The sequence below is a fragment of the Myotis brandtii genome, unplaced genomic scaffold (assembly GCF_000412655.1).
Source record: "Myotis brandtii unplaced genomic scaffold, ASM41265v1 scaffold411, whole genome shotgun sequence".
In the NCBI taxonomy this organism is placed as follows: Eukaryota; Metazoa; Chordata; class Mammalia; order Chiroptera; family Vespertilionidae; genus Myotis; species Myotis brandtii.
The window spans coordinates 1,670,516-1,687,069 of NW_005365804.1; the positions used below are offsets into that span (position 1 = coordinate 1,670,516).

Genomic DNA, 16,554 nt, shown 5'->3' on the forward strand with positions numbered 1-16,554 from the left:
GGGGGGCGGTGGGGAGCAGCTCCCTCGGCGATGATAGGCATGGGGATCAGGGGTCGCAGGGACCCGCTGGGACTCTCGGGGCCCTGTTACCCAACAGTGGGGTGGGCACTCACTCCAGCTTCCTGGCGATGCGCAGCTGGGGGGCAGCCTCTGCCACCAGTCGACAGCCTTCGTCCTCCAGCTGGTTCCCTGAGAGGCTGAGACAGAGGGGCCCGCTGCCTGTGCTGCTGGGGGGTCCCTCCCCAGCCCTCCACATGCACGCTCCCCCTCATTGACTTCCAGCAAAGCATCATTCTGGTAAGTGATCCTTCATAATAATGAGTGTAAAAGACTGTGTACGACCTGCCAGGCACTGTCCTAGGGGCATTTGCAATGATGGCATTTTCACTCCCCCTAACCACCCTAGGACATAGGCGCTATTGTTACCCTCATCTTACTGATGAGTACGCTGAGGTTCAGACTAGTTAGGGCAGTTGCTCAAAGGCGGACCTGGGGTTTGAACCCAGGCAGCCTGACTTCATGGCCCCGCCCTCAACCATTAATTTATGCCACAACCTGCACAATTGCTTCTTGTGACCAACTTCATGATGATGGGGGCATATGACCTGGTCTGGGGTCAGGGAAGGCTTCCCTGATGTTTGAGCTGCGGGCTAGCAAAACTAGTGCAATCGGCAAGGGGCGGGAGAGAGATGGGGCCAGAGGAGCAGCACACCAAGGCACATTTGAGGACCGGAAAGGGAGCCTGTGTGTCTGGATAGAAGACCGAGCAGAGGGCAGGATCAGATGGGGTTTGGAGGTTGGGAGCAGGGTTCTGGATCACAAGAGGTTTTAGGATTCAGGCTTCATCCTGAGCAGCGGGAAGGAGCGAAGGGGACAGGCATGAGTGACACACAGGTCACACCCTGACAGGTGGAGGTGGCCAGGTGGAAGCGGTAGCTGTTATAATAGCTTCCCCCAGATCCTTAAGGAGGCATCTTCCCCACACTGTCCACCCCAAACGGAGGCCTACCCTGCCCTGCCCTGCCCTGCCCTCCCGTCTTCTGCCCCAGAGCGCCCCATGATACTCACTCTACTTCCTCCAGGAGGGGGCCTTCCCGGAGCTGGGCTATGAGCATCTCCACATCCCTGACGGTTAGCAAACACTTCTGCAGCCTGGGGTGGCGCAGGGGGCAGAGGGGCTCAGGGCAAGAAGCTGCACAATGCCTCCTCCAGCTCCTGGCCCCGCCGCGAGGCATGGGACCTGGGGGAGCCAGGAGGCTGACAGACCTGGTGTTGAATCCTGGCCCTGCTTCTCAGTCGCTGGGTAATCTTGGACAAGGCACTTAAGCTATCTGAGACTCAATGTTCCCCTCTGTCAAATGGGAACAATAATGTGGACGTTACAGAATTTGCAAAAGCATAACAACGAGGTGATGGATATAAAATAACACCGTGCCCAGCACACAGCGAGGGCCCATTAAATGACAGTTACTGTTACTGTTGTTGTGCCAGATGCTCCTTGTTCAGGCTGGGACGGTTTATTCAGATCTTCTCCCTGCCCCAGGTCTGCTTTCCCCTTTCCCCTCCTCACCCCCCTGCTGCGCCTCCCCTGGGAAGGCACCCTCCACCCATATCACACCCCTCCTCTGAAGGCCCTGGATCCCATCGAGGTACCTGAGGGCCAAGCTTCTGCTCTGAGCCTCTTTCTGGCCGGCGTTTCCCCGTAGGGCTGGGGATCTGGCAAGAACAAGTCCAACATTGGCCTGGGCTGGGGAGCTCAGGCTCTGCTCTTGGCTTCTAGGGACTGAAGCCTCCTTAGCACGACCCACAGTGAATGAGCAACAAAGCCGGCTGCTTGGAGGTGCTCACAGCACTATGCAGCGAAGCAGCAGGAGCAGACGGTTTGGAGTCAAATGGAACCTTTATGCAAATGCTGACTCTGCCATAGAGAGCTGTGCGGCCTTGGGCAAGTCACTTCACCCCTCGGAGCCTCCATTTTCTCTTTTCTGACATGAAATGACAATGCCTGGCATATAGAGTGATGGAAGGACTGAACGGGGTGACCACAGGCACAAAAGTGAAGCTCAACAAAAAACAGCCACTGTTGTGTAAGGGGCCATGGTCTCCACGTGTAGATGTACCGTCCGCGGTTCAGAAGGCCAGGAACACGGGCCATACGTGAGTCAGGCTGTGGGAAGCCACGGCACCTCCAGGTTCCCTCTCACTGGGCCAGGGGAGGGCTGGGGCTGGAGAGAAGCTGGGACAGTGTGAGCCCCGTTTACACTGACTTGGAGATCAGTGCCATCCACAGAACTACCCGGGATGATGGAAAGGTTTTGTATCTGGGCCCCCCAAGTGTGGGGGCCCCCTCCTATGGCCAACGAGCCCCTGAAATGTGGCTGATGTGACTGATGACATGAAATGCCCATTTTACTTCATTTTAACTCATGTAAGTTTAAATCGTCACATGTGGCTAGTGGCTACCGTATTGGGTACCACCTCTCTGGACAGTCGGGGGTGGGGTGGGGTGGGGGGGAGAAGGATAGTGGTCCTACTGAGTCACTGTATGGGTGGGGGACGTGAGGCTCAGAGCCGGGGAAGGACTTGCTCGGGGACACACAACGTCATCTGTTTCGGAGTCTCAGCTGGGAGTGGTGTGGGGAAGCACCTTCGGAATGCTCTTTCACGGAAAGGCAACTTCCCTTCCTTTGGCCAAACAGGACTGGCCAAGCTGGAATCCATGCACAGCGGAAGAGCCAGCACTTGAGTGCCAGCTGGCTGCCAGCAGGGTTCTAAGCATTAATGTATTAATTTGTTTAATGCTCAGGACAACTGTAAGATGCAGGCACCATAATTGCCTTCCCCTCCCTTGTTTTTTTTTTTTTTTTTTTTTCTCCTTCTCTCTGTCTCTCAACTCCTCCTCTCAGTCTCGGGTGTGATCAGACGAGTCACGAGCTTGCCTGTGCAGAGCCTCCTGCTGCCTGAGGACAAGGCAAGAACAAGTTAGGATTTATTGTTTTTTGAAGTTAGGATTTTTTTTTTTTTTTTTTTTTTTGCAGTTAGAGACTTTCCCCCACGTAGTAACGAGTAGTAACGCCCTCTGACAGTCTCTTCACGCCTCCCCCACCCCCACCCCAAGGGGCTGGCTCACTCTGGGAGCGGAAGTCTTTTGCCCACTCTGAGAAATCAGTCACTTCTCAGGGCAGCAGCAGCAGCAAGAAGGATCCCCACATCCCAGCTCTCCCTCAGCTCCCTTGGCCACCTTTCCCCACAACTGCCTGAGCCCAGACCAGCCCCCTCCCTAACTTCTTACCCAGGTTGCTCCGCAGCTGTCTCTGTGGGCGGGGAGAGAAGGATGATGAGGTCCGCCTCCCTGCAGGGCCAGACACCAAGCCATGAAACCCGTGGGCTGGAAACCAGCACCTCACCCCCTCCCTGCGCACCCCATGCTGTCCCAAACCGCCAGAGGAAGCGGACTTTGTGACTGACAATCACAAAACCGGCTAAGGTGCTCCAAATCAGACATGTAAAAGGGTGACGATGCCCTTGCTTGACGAATCCAGTGTTTCAAAAAGCCAGGAAAACAACTTTTACGAGAGAGATAATAGAAATCAGGAACGCACAGATTTTATAGGAGTTCCTGTGTTTTAGGATTGAGAGGCATAGATAACACTTAATCTGCCCTTGATCCAATAGGCAGCGCTGGTTCAGCACCATGGAGAGCGACACGGGGCGCCTCATTCCGAGCTATGCCTATACTTCCTAGATTTTTTTCCCCCCCTTCATCCCTCTGTTGGTCTGTCCATCCATCTTTCCATTCATTCACGACTTGTTGAGTACCAGGTACCAGGCCCGAGCTAGGCTCTGGACACACCGATGTGAGTAAAACAGACTCAAGCATGGACGTCTTGCACACTAGGGCTTCCTCTTTTTCCTAGCCCCTCCTCTTTTCTCAAGACCCTGAAGGCCAGGCTCCCACGCCTTCTGCTCACCTGACTTGCAGCATCCTGATAGTCGGGCACGTGACTGCCACCTCGGTCAAGCCCAGCAGGGTCGCCATGGAGACATTGTTGTGGCTCAGGCTGCATGATTGAGGCAAAGGTGTCAGGAGTGAATCCCCCATCTCATGGGCCCCAGACCTTTGCTCTCTAATGTCGGAGGGCGACTCAGGCAGGTGGAAAGGACGCTTACTCAAGCTTCCGGAGCGTCGGCAGGCAAGGGAGGACCTTCACGATGCTCAGCAACTCCTGGTTCTTGAGCTGGTTGTCCTGAAAGCTACAAGGGAGACCAAGTCCCTCAGCCCTGGGTGGGGACCCTTAGAAGCTCCAGTTGGCAAGGGACGGGCATGGCCACCCTCATGGGGGAGACACAACACAGGGTCCCAGAAGGAGTTGGTGGCCTGCTCCATGGTGTTCAATAGGTCCAGCGAGGAGGCAAGGCCCTCTGCTGGCCTCGATACTGTCCTCATTCAGTCCCTCTGGTGGCCCAAGGGACCCAGCGGGTGGACTATGAAGGCTTCGTGAGGTGGGATGAGGAGACCCAGCACCCTGCTCTCAGGAAAATGTCTGGGATGTGCCTAAGGCTCAAGTTCATCAGGGCCTCTTGCCTCCCAGATGAGTGGCCTAGGCTGGGATGCAGGAAATGCCGCTTCCAGCCTCAGCTCTGGCTCTGACTCACCAGAGCCCTAGGCCAAGCACCTTCCTCTCTGACTTCATATTCCTCACCCATCAAATGGGACCCACAGCCCAGTCCTGCCTGGGTTCCTAGCTGGAGGGACAGAAGAACTGAAGAGTTCGCGGTGCCTTTGTGTGTGACCGCTCTGGTCAGGAAACATGTTTGGAAATGCTGAACTTGTTGACATTTTCTTCTCTAATTATTGAGGGTGACCTTGATCTTTTCTTCCATCGGGCACAGTGAGCATGCATGGAGACACCCAGCAGGGGGGACAGAGCGGAGCTGTGGCCCAGCTAATGCTCCATTACGCAAGAGGCGCACCCTAGTGCTAGGCTGCACCTAGGGATGAAGGGCTGCCTTTTCTAAAGCTCACAAAGGTGCCAGCTAGCACCTTTGTGGGTCCGCCCATGAGCTGCTGAGGAGGCACCCTGGCCCCACCCTTCTCCAGCCACTCATCACAGACACAGGTAGGAGTATGTATGTGGATCTAAGTGTGCACGTGTGTGTGCGCTGCACATATGTACACCTTTGAATGTGCATGCATGTGGGGCATGTACTTAAGTGAGCAGACAAGTGCACGTGTGTGTATGTTTCATGCATTTGTGCATGAATGTGAAGGTGTGTGTATGATTCGTGCATTTATGGGAACCCACAGTGCCCAACACCAGCCTACATACTGCCACCCCCCTCTCAGGGTCACAGAAAGAGGAAAGGGAGCCTCAAAACTCAACCTCCTTCAAAATGGCCCAAAATATTGGATGAGAGAAGCACTTATCTGGGTCTTTAGGAGCCTTGAGTTTGGATCCAGCCCCACCCAGCTATTAGACTAGTGCCTCCCCTCTCTGAGCCACACTGAAAAACTACCAGCCAGGGCCCACTGAACATGCAAGCCCTGGGTGTGACCTCTTCCCTCGGCCGGTGGACCCTCCTGGAGATCACTCACCTGACCTCTTCCAGGTGTGGACAGAGGGGCAAAGCCTGCACCAGGTGGTAGATGCCTCGGGCAGTGATCTTACTTCCTGCTAACCTACAGGGTAAGCAAAGATGGATGGGAGAAGGGGGGATAGGAGGGGGGTAACCCCGATCTGCCCTGCGTAGGGTTGAGGGAAGGGAGGAGAGTTCTGGCATCCCCAGCGGAGGACCCCTCTCCATTCCAAGTCCTGGCTCACCCCAGCTTCTTCAGGCTCCCCATTGTCGGCAAGCTCCTGGAGAGGGCTTCTGCAAAGGCGTCCCCACACTTCCTGCTCTTAAAGCTGCCACAGGGGGAGGCAAGGTGGCAGATAATCAATGCTGGGTGGGGCTTAGAGATCATGCCCACCCCTCCTCCGACAGAAGGAACCGAATGAATACAGTAACGTTAATAGTAGTTGTTGCCCGAGCCAGTTTGGCTCAGTGGATAGAGCATTGGCCTGTGGACCGCAGGGTCCCCGGTTTGATTCTGGTCAAGTGCACATACCTCGGTTGTAGGCTCCTCCCTGGCCCAGGCCCTGGTCAGGGCTCATGCAGGAGGCAACCAATCGATGTGTTTCTCTCACATTGATGTTTCTCTCTGTCTTTCCCTCTCTCTTCTCCTCTCCCTAAAAACCAATGGAAAAATATCCTCAGGTGAGGATTAGCAGGGGGAAAATGTAGTAATTGTTATTGCTGTTGTTGTAATGGTTGGGGGAAAAAATGTAGTAATTGTTATTGCTGTTGTTGTAATGGTTGTAGTAGTAACAAATACATATCATGGCAGAGTCTGCTAACTGTCCATGGAAACCCATCCTCCGTGCATGGAGCTATACCTGGGAAGATGGTTTCTCAGCCGGAGGCGGCATTTCCTAGCCTCCCTTGCAGCTCAGTGTGGCCATATGACTACTAGTATGTTCTCACCACTGGGATGTACCTGGAGAGATGTGCCCTATTTCCAGGAATGAGCTTTACCACACCGAGTGTATCTAATCTTTTCCTTCCCCCAAGCCAGAGCACAGCTAGGCCCCTGTCTCAGCTTTGACCCTGCAGATCCACATGCCCAAGGAGACAATGAGCAAGAATGGGAGGAACCAGGTCCCTGTGTGACCATGTGGAGCTGAGCAATCCCACGGACCCTGACTCTGAGTCTTCCCGGAGAGAGAAAGAAAATGCTACAGCATTGAATCCACTCTATTTTGGGAAGGGTGGGGTGAGGGGTTCTTTGTTCCTGCAGCTGAGCCTTTTCTCTGGCTGCTACACATACTGAGCCTTTCCTGTGTGCCAGGAGCTGTGCTAAGTGTTTTTCATGCATTCTCTCACCTCACAACAACCCTATGAGGTAGGTTTTATTACTGATTCACTTGAGGGATGAGGAAACGCAGGCTGAGAGGTTAAGTAACACTGAAGTCAAAGAGCCTCGAGCAGCACAGCCCGGATCAGCGGCTCCAGCCCATGACTGAGAGAGGGAGACTGACCATCCAGATCCCATGACAAGAGGAGACCCAATGGACCCCACAGGTCCTGGTGAGGCACGGTGCCCCTGGCTACGTCACAGGCTAAGGGACAGGAAGGGCCCGTCCTCCCTGGCACCCACGAGTCCTACCCAGTCTCCCACAGCGGGGGTCTGCCAGGTGGGTTGCCTCCACTCGCCCCGAAGTCCAGGTCCCTGCACTACCCTTCCTCACCTGAGACTCTCCACCCGCCCACAGCCTGCCAGGGCCTCAGGGCAGCGGGGCTCCAGCGGGCAGCCCTCGAAATCCAGGTGGATGGGGGCCTCCCTGTGCCCCAGGACGTTGGTCAGAGCAGCCAGGTCGGCGTAGGTCAGCGGGAAGTTGTGGAAGGGCAGCTGGCAGGGGAGGCTTCGGGCCATGAGGCTGGCCAGCTCCGGCTCCTGTGTCTCGCCCACACAGCGACACAGCTCTACCACCTTGGGCCCCGTGAGCCTGCGCGTGGCCAACTTCTTCAGTGCCTGTATGACTGCGGCCTGCTTGGCGCCCACCCACGCCTCACCCCGCTCTGCCAGGTGGCGGAGGAAGGGACGGCAGGCGGAGGATGCCAGACCCGCCAGGAAGGCGGGGAGGTGGTCCCAGAGGCCCAGTCGGGCTTTGGTCCGCAGCAGCCAGCGAGAATTGAGGGTGACGTGGCGGGCGAGTGCGTCTTTGTCCACCTCGGGACTGGCCATCAGATGCAGGGCAGCCAGAAACTCCTGCAGGCTGAGGTGGGTGAAGGCATAGCCCGGCTCCTGCTGCCAGGGGCCTGTGCAGACGCAGAAGGAGGTCAGCAGGCCCAGGGCAGCCCCGAAGGCCATCATGGCTGGAGGGATGTCTCCTGCAGAGAAGATCACCTTTCCAGTCTCCAGGCCTCTCAGGGCCACCTCCCCCAGGCCCCTCAGGGCCTCGGCAGGCCGGTACCCGCGGGGGCTGAGGGCGAGCACCATCTGCACGTAGTTCTGCGTCACGGTGGGCAGGAGGGCCGCAGACTGGCCCGGAGAGAGGTCCGGGAGCAGGTGGTGGAGGCAGAGGCAGGCGATCCGGCACAGGGCGGGCGCCGCGCACATGCTCCGGAGGTGTCTGTTTGCCCGCAGCTCCGCCAGGGCGGCCTCCCGGGCCGGCTGGTTGCTGAAGAAGCGGCCTACGTACTCCTCCACCCGCGGCCCGTCGAAGCCCCACAGGTGGATGGTGGCCGCCTCGGTGGGCAGGCAGTCGGGCAGCTTCCCTGGCCGGGAGGTGGCCATGACCCTGCAGCCGGGCAGGAGGGTCCCCCGGCACAGGCCAGAGAAGAGGGCGAGGGCTGGGCCTGGCGCCTCCGGGCCCGAGGTCTCCCCGCGGGGATGGGGGTGGAGGGCCTCCTCCAGCCCGTCGAAGATGAGCAGGACCCCCTTGGCATTCCTCTCCAGGTACTGGAGGACGGCGTCGGGGCCCTCCTCAGGGCGCAGGTACAGGTCGAACAGGAGCTGGGGCAGCGTCAGGGCCTCCGCCAGCAGGTTGAGCTGGCGGAACTCAAACAGGAACAGGGCCTGGAAGCGGTCCAGCTGGCCGTCGGCCCACTTCTGGCAGAGCCAGCGGGTCAGCGTGGTCTTGCCCATGCCCGCCTTCCCCAGGAGCACCATCACCCTCGGCCCCTTGTCCGCCCTGGGGCCGAAGAGGTCCTGGAGGCTCAGGTCAGCGCCATCCTCTGCCCTGGGGCTCCCCGGCGCAGCCCCCTCCTGAGTGCTGAAGGGTGCTGTGGCCCGGCTCCACTGCAGGATTGGGGGGACGTAGGCCTGGTGGAAGGCGAGGGGCTGCCCTGGCCCCGGGAGCTCGCCGCCATAACGCTGCTGGGCCGAGGTCCTCAGCCGCTGTAGGTACCTCTTGGCCAGTTCTGCTGGGGGCAGGGAGATGGCATGAGGCTAAGAGGCCTCCCCTCACCCCCAACCTCATCCCAGTATCGGCTGCTGGGATCCTACAGCCCCAGCTGTGTTATGTGGGAGGGGGAGTCGCAGGAGCACCCAGGGGCTCTTGGGCCACCCAAGTCCCTAGAAGGAACTGCTTCTGCCAAAGCAGAGACTCTGTCAGCTGTTTAACCAGGTGCGGAAGCGGGATCATGGCTCTGTGTTTGGCAACAGCATGGGTGGCGTAGTTTTCAATAAGATGGGGAAAGGGGAGAGGGCACTTCCTTTGCAACTTCTTCTTTTTGCAACTTCTTATCAGAACAACCTCTTCCTGCAATATCTGAGAAATCTGTGCCCCTCCCCACCATTTCAGTTCTGTAATGCCCAGGGCAGGGGAGGGGGGGTGGGTGCTAACGACCTATAGGTCCAGCACTGGGCAATCAGAACTGTGGGAACTGGGCCCCCCACAGGGCCAGGTACTAACTTTAGAATTGCTGAGTTATTGGGGAATCTGGGGTGGAACCAGGGAAAGGACTGGGGCCACTATTGGGGGCCAGCGGGAGCCCTGGCTGGGGGACGTGAGGTAGCAGTCTATTTTATACCCCATGGGGGTTGGGTTTCCCAGCTGGTGGGGAACAAGGACTCTCCTGCACAACTGGTGGAAAACAAGGGAAGTTCGGTCTCTTCTAGCCCCTTGGCCAGTCCTCAGCGCCCCCATGTCTCCTCCCCATGTGCCTCAGGGCTTCTGCTTTTGGGGAGTTCTCCCTGGTATCCTGTTTACCTCTAAACTGGCCAATGAGGACCCAGGCCTGAGGTTATGATGGTCACTTCCCTGGGGCTCCTCAACCCTGAGGACATGGGGTGTCCCTGGAAGCAGCTAAATGATAAAGCTGCAACCTGTTGGGCTGCTTCTAGCTCCTTCAGCTGAGCCATCTCTGGAGAAGCCCCCTGGTGGCCTGTTGGGGAGGCCCCTCCTGGCCAGATGCCGCCCTCTCCTCTGCCCACCCAGGACCTTCGATCCTTCTTTCGTGGAAGCTTGGACTACAAGAGCCGCTAAGCCCCTGGAGGCTCGTCGGCAGGGGACAGAGTCCAGGATCTGTGCCCTGGCCCCAGTGCCATCCAATCCCTGTGTTCAGGTCCCTTCCCGCCTTGGCACCCACCGAGCTGCTGCCTCCTGAACTGCTTCCGGCGGGGTGAGGACCCGCAGCTCTGACGAGGCCGCTTGAGGCCTGGAAAAAATGAAGGAAAGCGGAAGGGGTGAGGTTTCGGGGCCGAGGAGGTAGGTACCCAGTACTGTGGGGAGCTCCATTCCACAAACAGGAGGCAGGCAGACAAGTGGATCCACACTCAGGGATTGAGTGAAGGCAGCTCAGTGATAAGGGCCAGGAGGGACCAGGGACCGGGACAAACAGTCTGGCTTTGTGGGGGAGCTGGGATGATGGGTTGGATGTTTCCTGTCAGAGCTTGATGTTACTGCCATGCATGCCTCTAAGTAAAGAGTCCACACATCTATAGAAATAAAGGTTCTGAACCCACTGTGAACATCATACTCTGTGGTGAAAGACCGAAAGCTTTTCCTCTAAGATCAGGAACAAGACAAGGATGCCCGCTTTCACCAACTCTATTCAACACAGTCCTGGAACTACTGGCCAGAGCAATGAGGCAAGAAAAACAAATAAAAGGCGTCCAGATTGGAAAGGGGCGGGGGACATGTGCAGGTGCATCAGGGGCAGAGGAGGATGGTTTATGGGAAATGGCTGGGACCAGCCAGCAGCCTCCTCTGGGTTTGACGTGGGAACCCAGCATGCTCACCACCCCCCTCCCGCTCCCCAACCCCAGGCCTCACCGTGGTGGAGTGGAGGTTCAGGTTGGCTTTCTGCACCCGTTTCCGAAGGACTGGGAAACCCTGAGAGAGAGGGGGGAGAGTATAATACACATGGGATGTGCTGGGACCAGCTCTGATGTCTGCCTCAGGGATCACCCCAAAGGGTGAGTCCCCAGCAAGGGAGAAATCAAGTTTACACTCAGCGATCTGTGGAGGGCACAGCTTGGTGATGAGCCGAGAAGGCAGCCAGGGACAGAGATGTGTGTGCATATATAGGTTTGTGCGTGGCCGGGTATGCATGTGCACATGTGTGTATGCATGCATGCATGCGTGTGCATGTGTTTGTGCACATGGTGAACCCCCTGCATTTTCTGCACGCTGCCTTGTGGTGGAGGCATGGCGTGAGTCCTCCCCATCTCCCCACAGTGCTGTGAAAGCAGAAGGTGCCCAAGAAATGCGCCCGGACCTGAACAGGTTCAGTCTGCAACCAGCAGTACAGCTCAGAGGGCTCTCCCTGCGCCTGCTTCTGACCTCGTTGCAAGAAGCAAGCTCTGGGGCATTATGGGCTATTTGGCATTTCCTGGCTGCAAGGAGTCACCTATTCTTTCTCTCCTGGCATCCCGCCTCCCTGGACAACTGGGATGGTACAAGGTGGAAGGTCCCCAGCTGATGTGGAGGCAGTAGGGAATTTGCTCTAGGAAGTGTCCAGAAACATGGAATCCTGTTCCTGGCTTGAGTCAATTGTGTGACTCAAGTGGGGCCCCGTCTTCCCTGGGCCCCTCTGCACCCCTCGTGCACACCCTTACCGTCTCCATGGCCCCACGTGCTCAGCAGCTGCACCTCCAGCTCCAGGGGCACCTCCAGCTCCATGCACACACAGTGGATGAAGGCCTGCCAGGTGGCCAGGCCTTGGGTGTGCAGCTCCCTGAGTTGTAGGAGGACCCTCTGTGTGGGGTCTGGGGCCTCGTTCCTGGAGCCCAGGTCTATGTTGGGGAGGAAGAACTTCACCTTGGCACTCAGCCATTCTGGGTCATTGCTGAGCAGACTCACGAGCCAACCCCACTGGTTCTTGGTGCCCAGCCGGGAGCTAATGGGGTCCATGAGGAGCTGGCCCTGCAGGGACAGGGTAGGCAGGTGAGCTGGGGAACAAGTGAGCTGGGGGACAGGTGAGCTGGGGGACAGGTGAGCTGGGGACAGGTAAGCTGTGGGGACAGGTGAGCTGGGGGGGGATAGATGAGCTGGGGGACAGGTGAGCTGTGGGGACAGGTAAGCTGTGGGACAAATGAGCTGGGGAACAAGTGAACGGGGGGCCAGGTGAGCTGGGGGTGCAGGTGAGCTAGGGCCAGGTGAGCTGGGGAGCAGGTGAGCTAGGGCCAGGTGAGCTTGGGGACAGATGAGCTGGGGGCCAGGTGAGCTGGGGGGACAGGTGAACTGGGAGATAGGTGAGCAAAGGGATAAGGCAGCTGGGGGGAAGCTAACTGTGCCTGTGTCCTGGCTCTGAAATGGTCTAGTAACTAGACTCTAGTTCATTCCCTGTAGATGGTGTCCTGGGAATGCTTTATTCATCATGTTCCCAGGGACCTCTTTGTGATGCTCTCTGTCTGAGTTAAGCACTTGTCTCCCAAAATTTGTTCTCCCCTTCTTCCTCAGTACCAGAACCCCTGAATATTCCCTGGTCATCTGGAACAGACCCTATTTCCAGCCTCCCTTGCAGTTAGATGCAGCCATGAAATTAAGTGTTGGCCAATGGGATGTAGGTGGAAGTGTTGTGTATCCATCTTTGCTTCTTCCTATGGCTGGAATGATGATGTGATGACTGAGCCTTGGGCAGCCATACTGGGCCATGAGGTGGACGCCCACAGGGACTGGCAGTACTCCAGGTCGTGGCTGCTGTTTTAGACTGGGCCCAGGAAAGAGGACAATGTGAACAAAGGTCCCAGTTGATTCACAACAAGAACGAGGACCAGGAAATAAACGTTTGTTCTCATAAGACACTGGGACTTTGTAGGTTGTTTGTTATGCAGCATTAAACAAGCCCATCCTGGCCGATACACAGTCACAACCGACCTTCAGCAAGTCCCTTCCCTCTCTGGGCCTCAGTTATACCATCTATAAAATAGGCAGATCAGATGCTATCTTAGGCCCTTGCTGATTTTGTGTCCACTGATGTTCACTCTCATGAATGGTGGCTAAGTGTAGGTTTGTTGTTTTGGGGACAGGCCCAGTGGGGCCAATCTGGGTAGGGAGCAGTCCTGGCAGTGGGTGGGGGAGTAAAGGAGTGAACAGGAGGAACAGAGAGGAGGCAAAGGGGAAAGATGACTTACTTGGCTTCCTGGTTCATCATAGATGCTCTAGAGTGTCCGTGGAGACAGTCTCATGGGTACCTGGGCCAAGTCCTGTGCCTTGAGCTGGATTTGCTGGTTGTTTCCATAGGACAGGCCTCTAAGGAGAGAGGAGACAGGGTGCTGTCCACAGTATCCCAGAATGCAAGGGGCATGCTGTGGAGAAGGCACCAGCCCTTAGCCCTGCCCTTCGTCTGACCTGAAACAGTCCCCTCACCTTCGTGCACAGACCCTGCTCTTCTTGTCCCTGGACTGGCACTGCTCACCTCCCGGGGTCACCTCCTGCCACACCTGGCCCAGAGGAGGTGCCTCTTCCTCCTCCAACTCGGACACCCACCTGACAGTGACTCAGGGTGTCACAGTGAGCCCTTCAAACACGGCCGACTCACTATAGCCCCCTTGTTGGGAGGAAAATGGAATAATCCTCACCGCGGATGCCAGCTGCCTTTCCCAATAAAATTCCAGAAAGGTCAGGATTTGCCATCTCTTTCTCATTACATCAGGAAGTAGTTTTATTTATTATTATTTTTTAATCCTCACCCAGGGATATTTTTCCATTGATTTTTAGAGAGAGTGGAAGAGAGAGGGAAAGACCGAGAGAAACACATCAATTGATTGCCTCCTGCATGAGGCCCAACCAGGAACCGGGTCTGGGAGGAGCCTGAAACCAAGGTACGTGCCCTTGACCAGAATCATACCCGGGACCCTTTGGTCCCGAGGCCAATGCTCTATCCACTGAGCCAAACTGGAAGCAGTTCTAAACAATTGAGAGTTAACATTCTATTCAATGAGAAAACCCAGAGGAATCGGTCACTCACGCCCTGGCACAAATGTGTACCGAATACAGCTGTAGGGATTTTGCCTGACAAGTTGGAATGGACAAGAGAAAAGATGATGAAAAAGTAGGTGGAAGACAAAGAAAGGAAAAGGACCATTCTGTGCACTGATCGTCTATCTAAGGAACGTGAGGAAGGTAACTACAAAGTCCCAGAACTTTAGATAAAGCCACGTAAACAGGGCATGTTCTCATATAACAGAGGTCAGTACTGCGGTTAGAAATAAGGAAGAAAAAAAAAAAAACCATAGCCAGTTGCTCAGTGGTTAGAGCGTCAGCCCTCGAACTAAAGGGTTCCATTCCAGTCAAGGGCACCTACCTCGGTTGCAGACTCCATCTCCGGCCCCAGTCAGGGCATGTGCAGGAGACAGCCAATCAATGTGATGCTTCTCTCTGTCTCTCCCCCTCCCTTCCACTCTCTCTAAAAATCAATGGGGAAAAAAGAAAGAAAAGAGGTACTGGGGGTACTAATGACATTTTTTTAAACAAAATTATCAAATTCTAGCAGAAGAAATGGAGAGAGGTAAGAGTGAATGGAGAGAAAGCCTTGCTTACCACCCCATCTCGGGAGATCCGCTAGCCCCACACTCTGACTCCCCGCAGCCCCCCCACCCTCTGGAGTCTTGGGGGCTCTGCCCTGCTGAGGTTTGGGCAGAATCCTGGGCAACTGAGTTGTGTGGCTCTGGAGTGGAAGACACACCCTCACATTCCCCCAAGACTGACTGGCACCTCCCCTTCTCCTGACTCCCAGTGGCCCCGCCCTGCTGAGCCTGGGCTCCTGGCAGACTGTGGGACAGACTGACTTGTGTGGCTCTAGGACGGGGCCCTTTTCCCTCGCACACCCCACCGGTGCAGAGCCCTCCCTTCACACGGCCAAGTCTTGGTCTGCTTGGGCCTGATAAACCCTTCCGGCCGCCCCCTGATGACTCCCTGAGACCCTGCCCCCCCACAAAGGTGTGCAGGCACCCAGCTAGACGTGGTGTCCCCGGGGACATTGCTGAGCTCCCCCCGGACCCGGGCTGATAAAAGCCGGCCTTGGTGCACAGCTTGGTTCTCCCCCCACACACCCAGGCCCCGCAGAGGCACCACACACTGTGGATCGCTTTGTGCCTCCAAACAGGTTGTCCAGGGCCAGTCACAGGTAGTGCCTGACCTTGGCCTGCACCAGAGTCCCTCCCAAGAGGCCCCAGAACCAGCATACCCAGTGGTCAGCTTCAGACAACATCCGAGCAGGGTCCAATTAGCTTCGCAAGCGGCATGTCCAGTTGGAGGCACGGCACCCTGCTGACGTCTTTTCCAGTGTCCCGCGGGGGCTCCCTCCACCTTAGGGCTCCGAGGCTAGAGCATAATTTAGGTCAAGATGTGACCTTTAGCCTGCCCATTACTCAGGTCCGGACTCTGTCTTCTACTGCCTCCGGGGCTGCTGATTATCTGGGGGAAAGGCTAGGTCTGTGAAGAGAGAGAGAGAGGGAGCGCTCTATTTCTACAGGTAGGATTTAAAATGAAATTTAAGCCCTGGCTGGTTTGGCTCAGTGGATAGAGCGTCAGCTCCCAGACTGAAGGGTCCCGGGTTCGATTCTGGTCAAGGGCACGCACCTCAGTTGTAGGCTCGATCCCTGGCCCTGGTCGGGATGTGTGTGGGAGGCAACCAATCAATGTGTCTCTCGAACGAAATTTAAGCCCTGGCTGGTTTGGCTCAGTGGACAGAGCGTCAGCTCCCAGACTGAAGGGTCCCGGGTTCGATTCTGGTCAAGGGCACGCACCTCAGTTGTAGGCTCGATCCCTGGCCCTGGTCGGGATGTGTGTGGGAGGCAACCAATCAATGTGTCTCTCTCACATGGATGTTTCTCTCTGTGTGTCTCTCCCCCTCCCTTCCACTCTCTCTAAAAATCAGTGGAAAATATCCTTGGGTGAGGATTAAGAAACAAAAAAAGAGGTAATTAAAATAAATAAACAAATAAATAAAACTGAATTTAATGCAAGTCATAAGGACCCTCCGTTTCAGATCTACACAATGGAATATTATTCAGCAACAGGGGTGAGCCACAAAAACATCAAGCCCCAACGTATATTAGTAAGTAAATTCAAATTTCAAAAGCTGCACACGTGTATGTTTTAAATGTGTGTGTGTGGTGTATGTGTGTGTGCGTGTATGTGTCCTTGCATACAGAGACCAGCTCTAGGGCTACGCGAGAAACGTGACAGGATTATCTAGGGAGGGGCCTGGGGGACACAGGCCAAGGAGAGCCCTTTATACCATACTCTTGGACCACTTTATATACCATTTGAGCTTTTTAAAAGGTGTGTTTTTATTTAAATACACACACACACACACACACACACACACACACACACATATAGATAGATAGATATAGCCTGGCCAACATGGCTCAGCAGTTGAATGTTGACCTATGAACCAGGAGGTCATGGTTCCATTCCCGGTCAGGACACATGCCCGGGTTGCAGGCTGGATCCCCAGTGTGGGGTGTGCAGGAGGCAGCCGATCAATGATTCTCTCTCATCATTGATGGTTCTATCTCTCTCTCCCTCTCCCTTCCTCTCTGAAATCAATATATAC

General features: G+C 56.0%; 1 protein-coding gene across 1 annotated transcript in view; it reads right to left on the bottom strand.

The window, feature by feature from the left end:
• The window catches only part of NLRC5 (NLR family, CARD domain containing 5), a 99,764-nt gene that overhangs the window by 53,035 nt on the left and 30,175 nt on the right, over positions 1 to 16,554 (bottom strand). The window contains exons 2-15 of the mRNA XM_014545525.1: positions 15,178 to 15,425; positions 13,124 to 13,241; positions 11,606 to 11,912; positions 10,821 to 10,880; positions 10,135 to 10,203; positions 7,290 to 8,964; positions 5,823 to 5,906; positions 5,597 to 5,680; positions 4,171 to 4,254; positions 3,972 to 4,061; positions 3,293 to 3,352; positions 1,654 to 1,716; positions 1,069 to 1,152; positions 114 to 197 (exon numbers count right to left, since the gene is read on the bottom strand). Coding sequence (XP_014401011.1) covers positions 114 to 197; positions 1,069 to 1,152; positions 1,654 to 1,716; positions 3,293 to 3,352; positions 3,972 to 4,061; positions 4,171 to 4,254; positions 5,597 to 5,680; positions 5,823 to 5,906; positions 7,290 to 8,964; positions 10,135 to 10,203; positions 10,821 to 10,880; positions 11,606 to 11,900 — 2,732 coding nt within the window. The 5' untranslated portion in view covers positions 11,901 to 11,912; positions 13,124 to 13,241; positions 15,178 to 15,425. The remainder of the gene's footprint in view (positions 1 to 113; positions 198 to 1,068; positions 1,153 to 1,653; positions 1,717 to 3,292; positions 3,353 to 3,971; positions 4,062 to 4,170; positions 4,255 to 5,596; positions 5,681 to 5,822; positions 5,907 to 7,289; positions 8,965 to 10,134; positions 10,204 to 10,820; positions 10,881 to 11,605; positions 11,913 to 13,123; positions 13,242 to 15,177; positions 15,426 to 16,554) is intronic.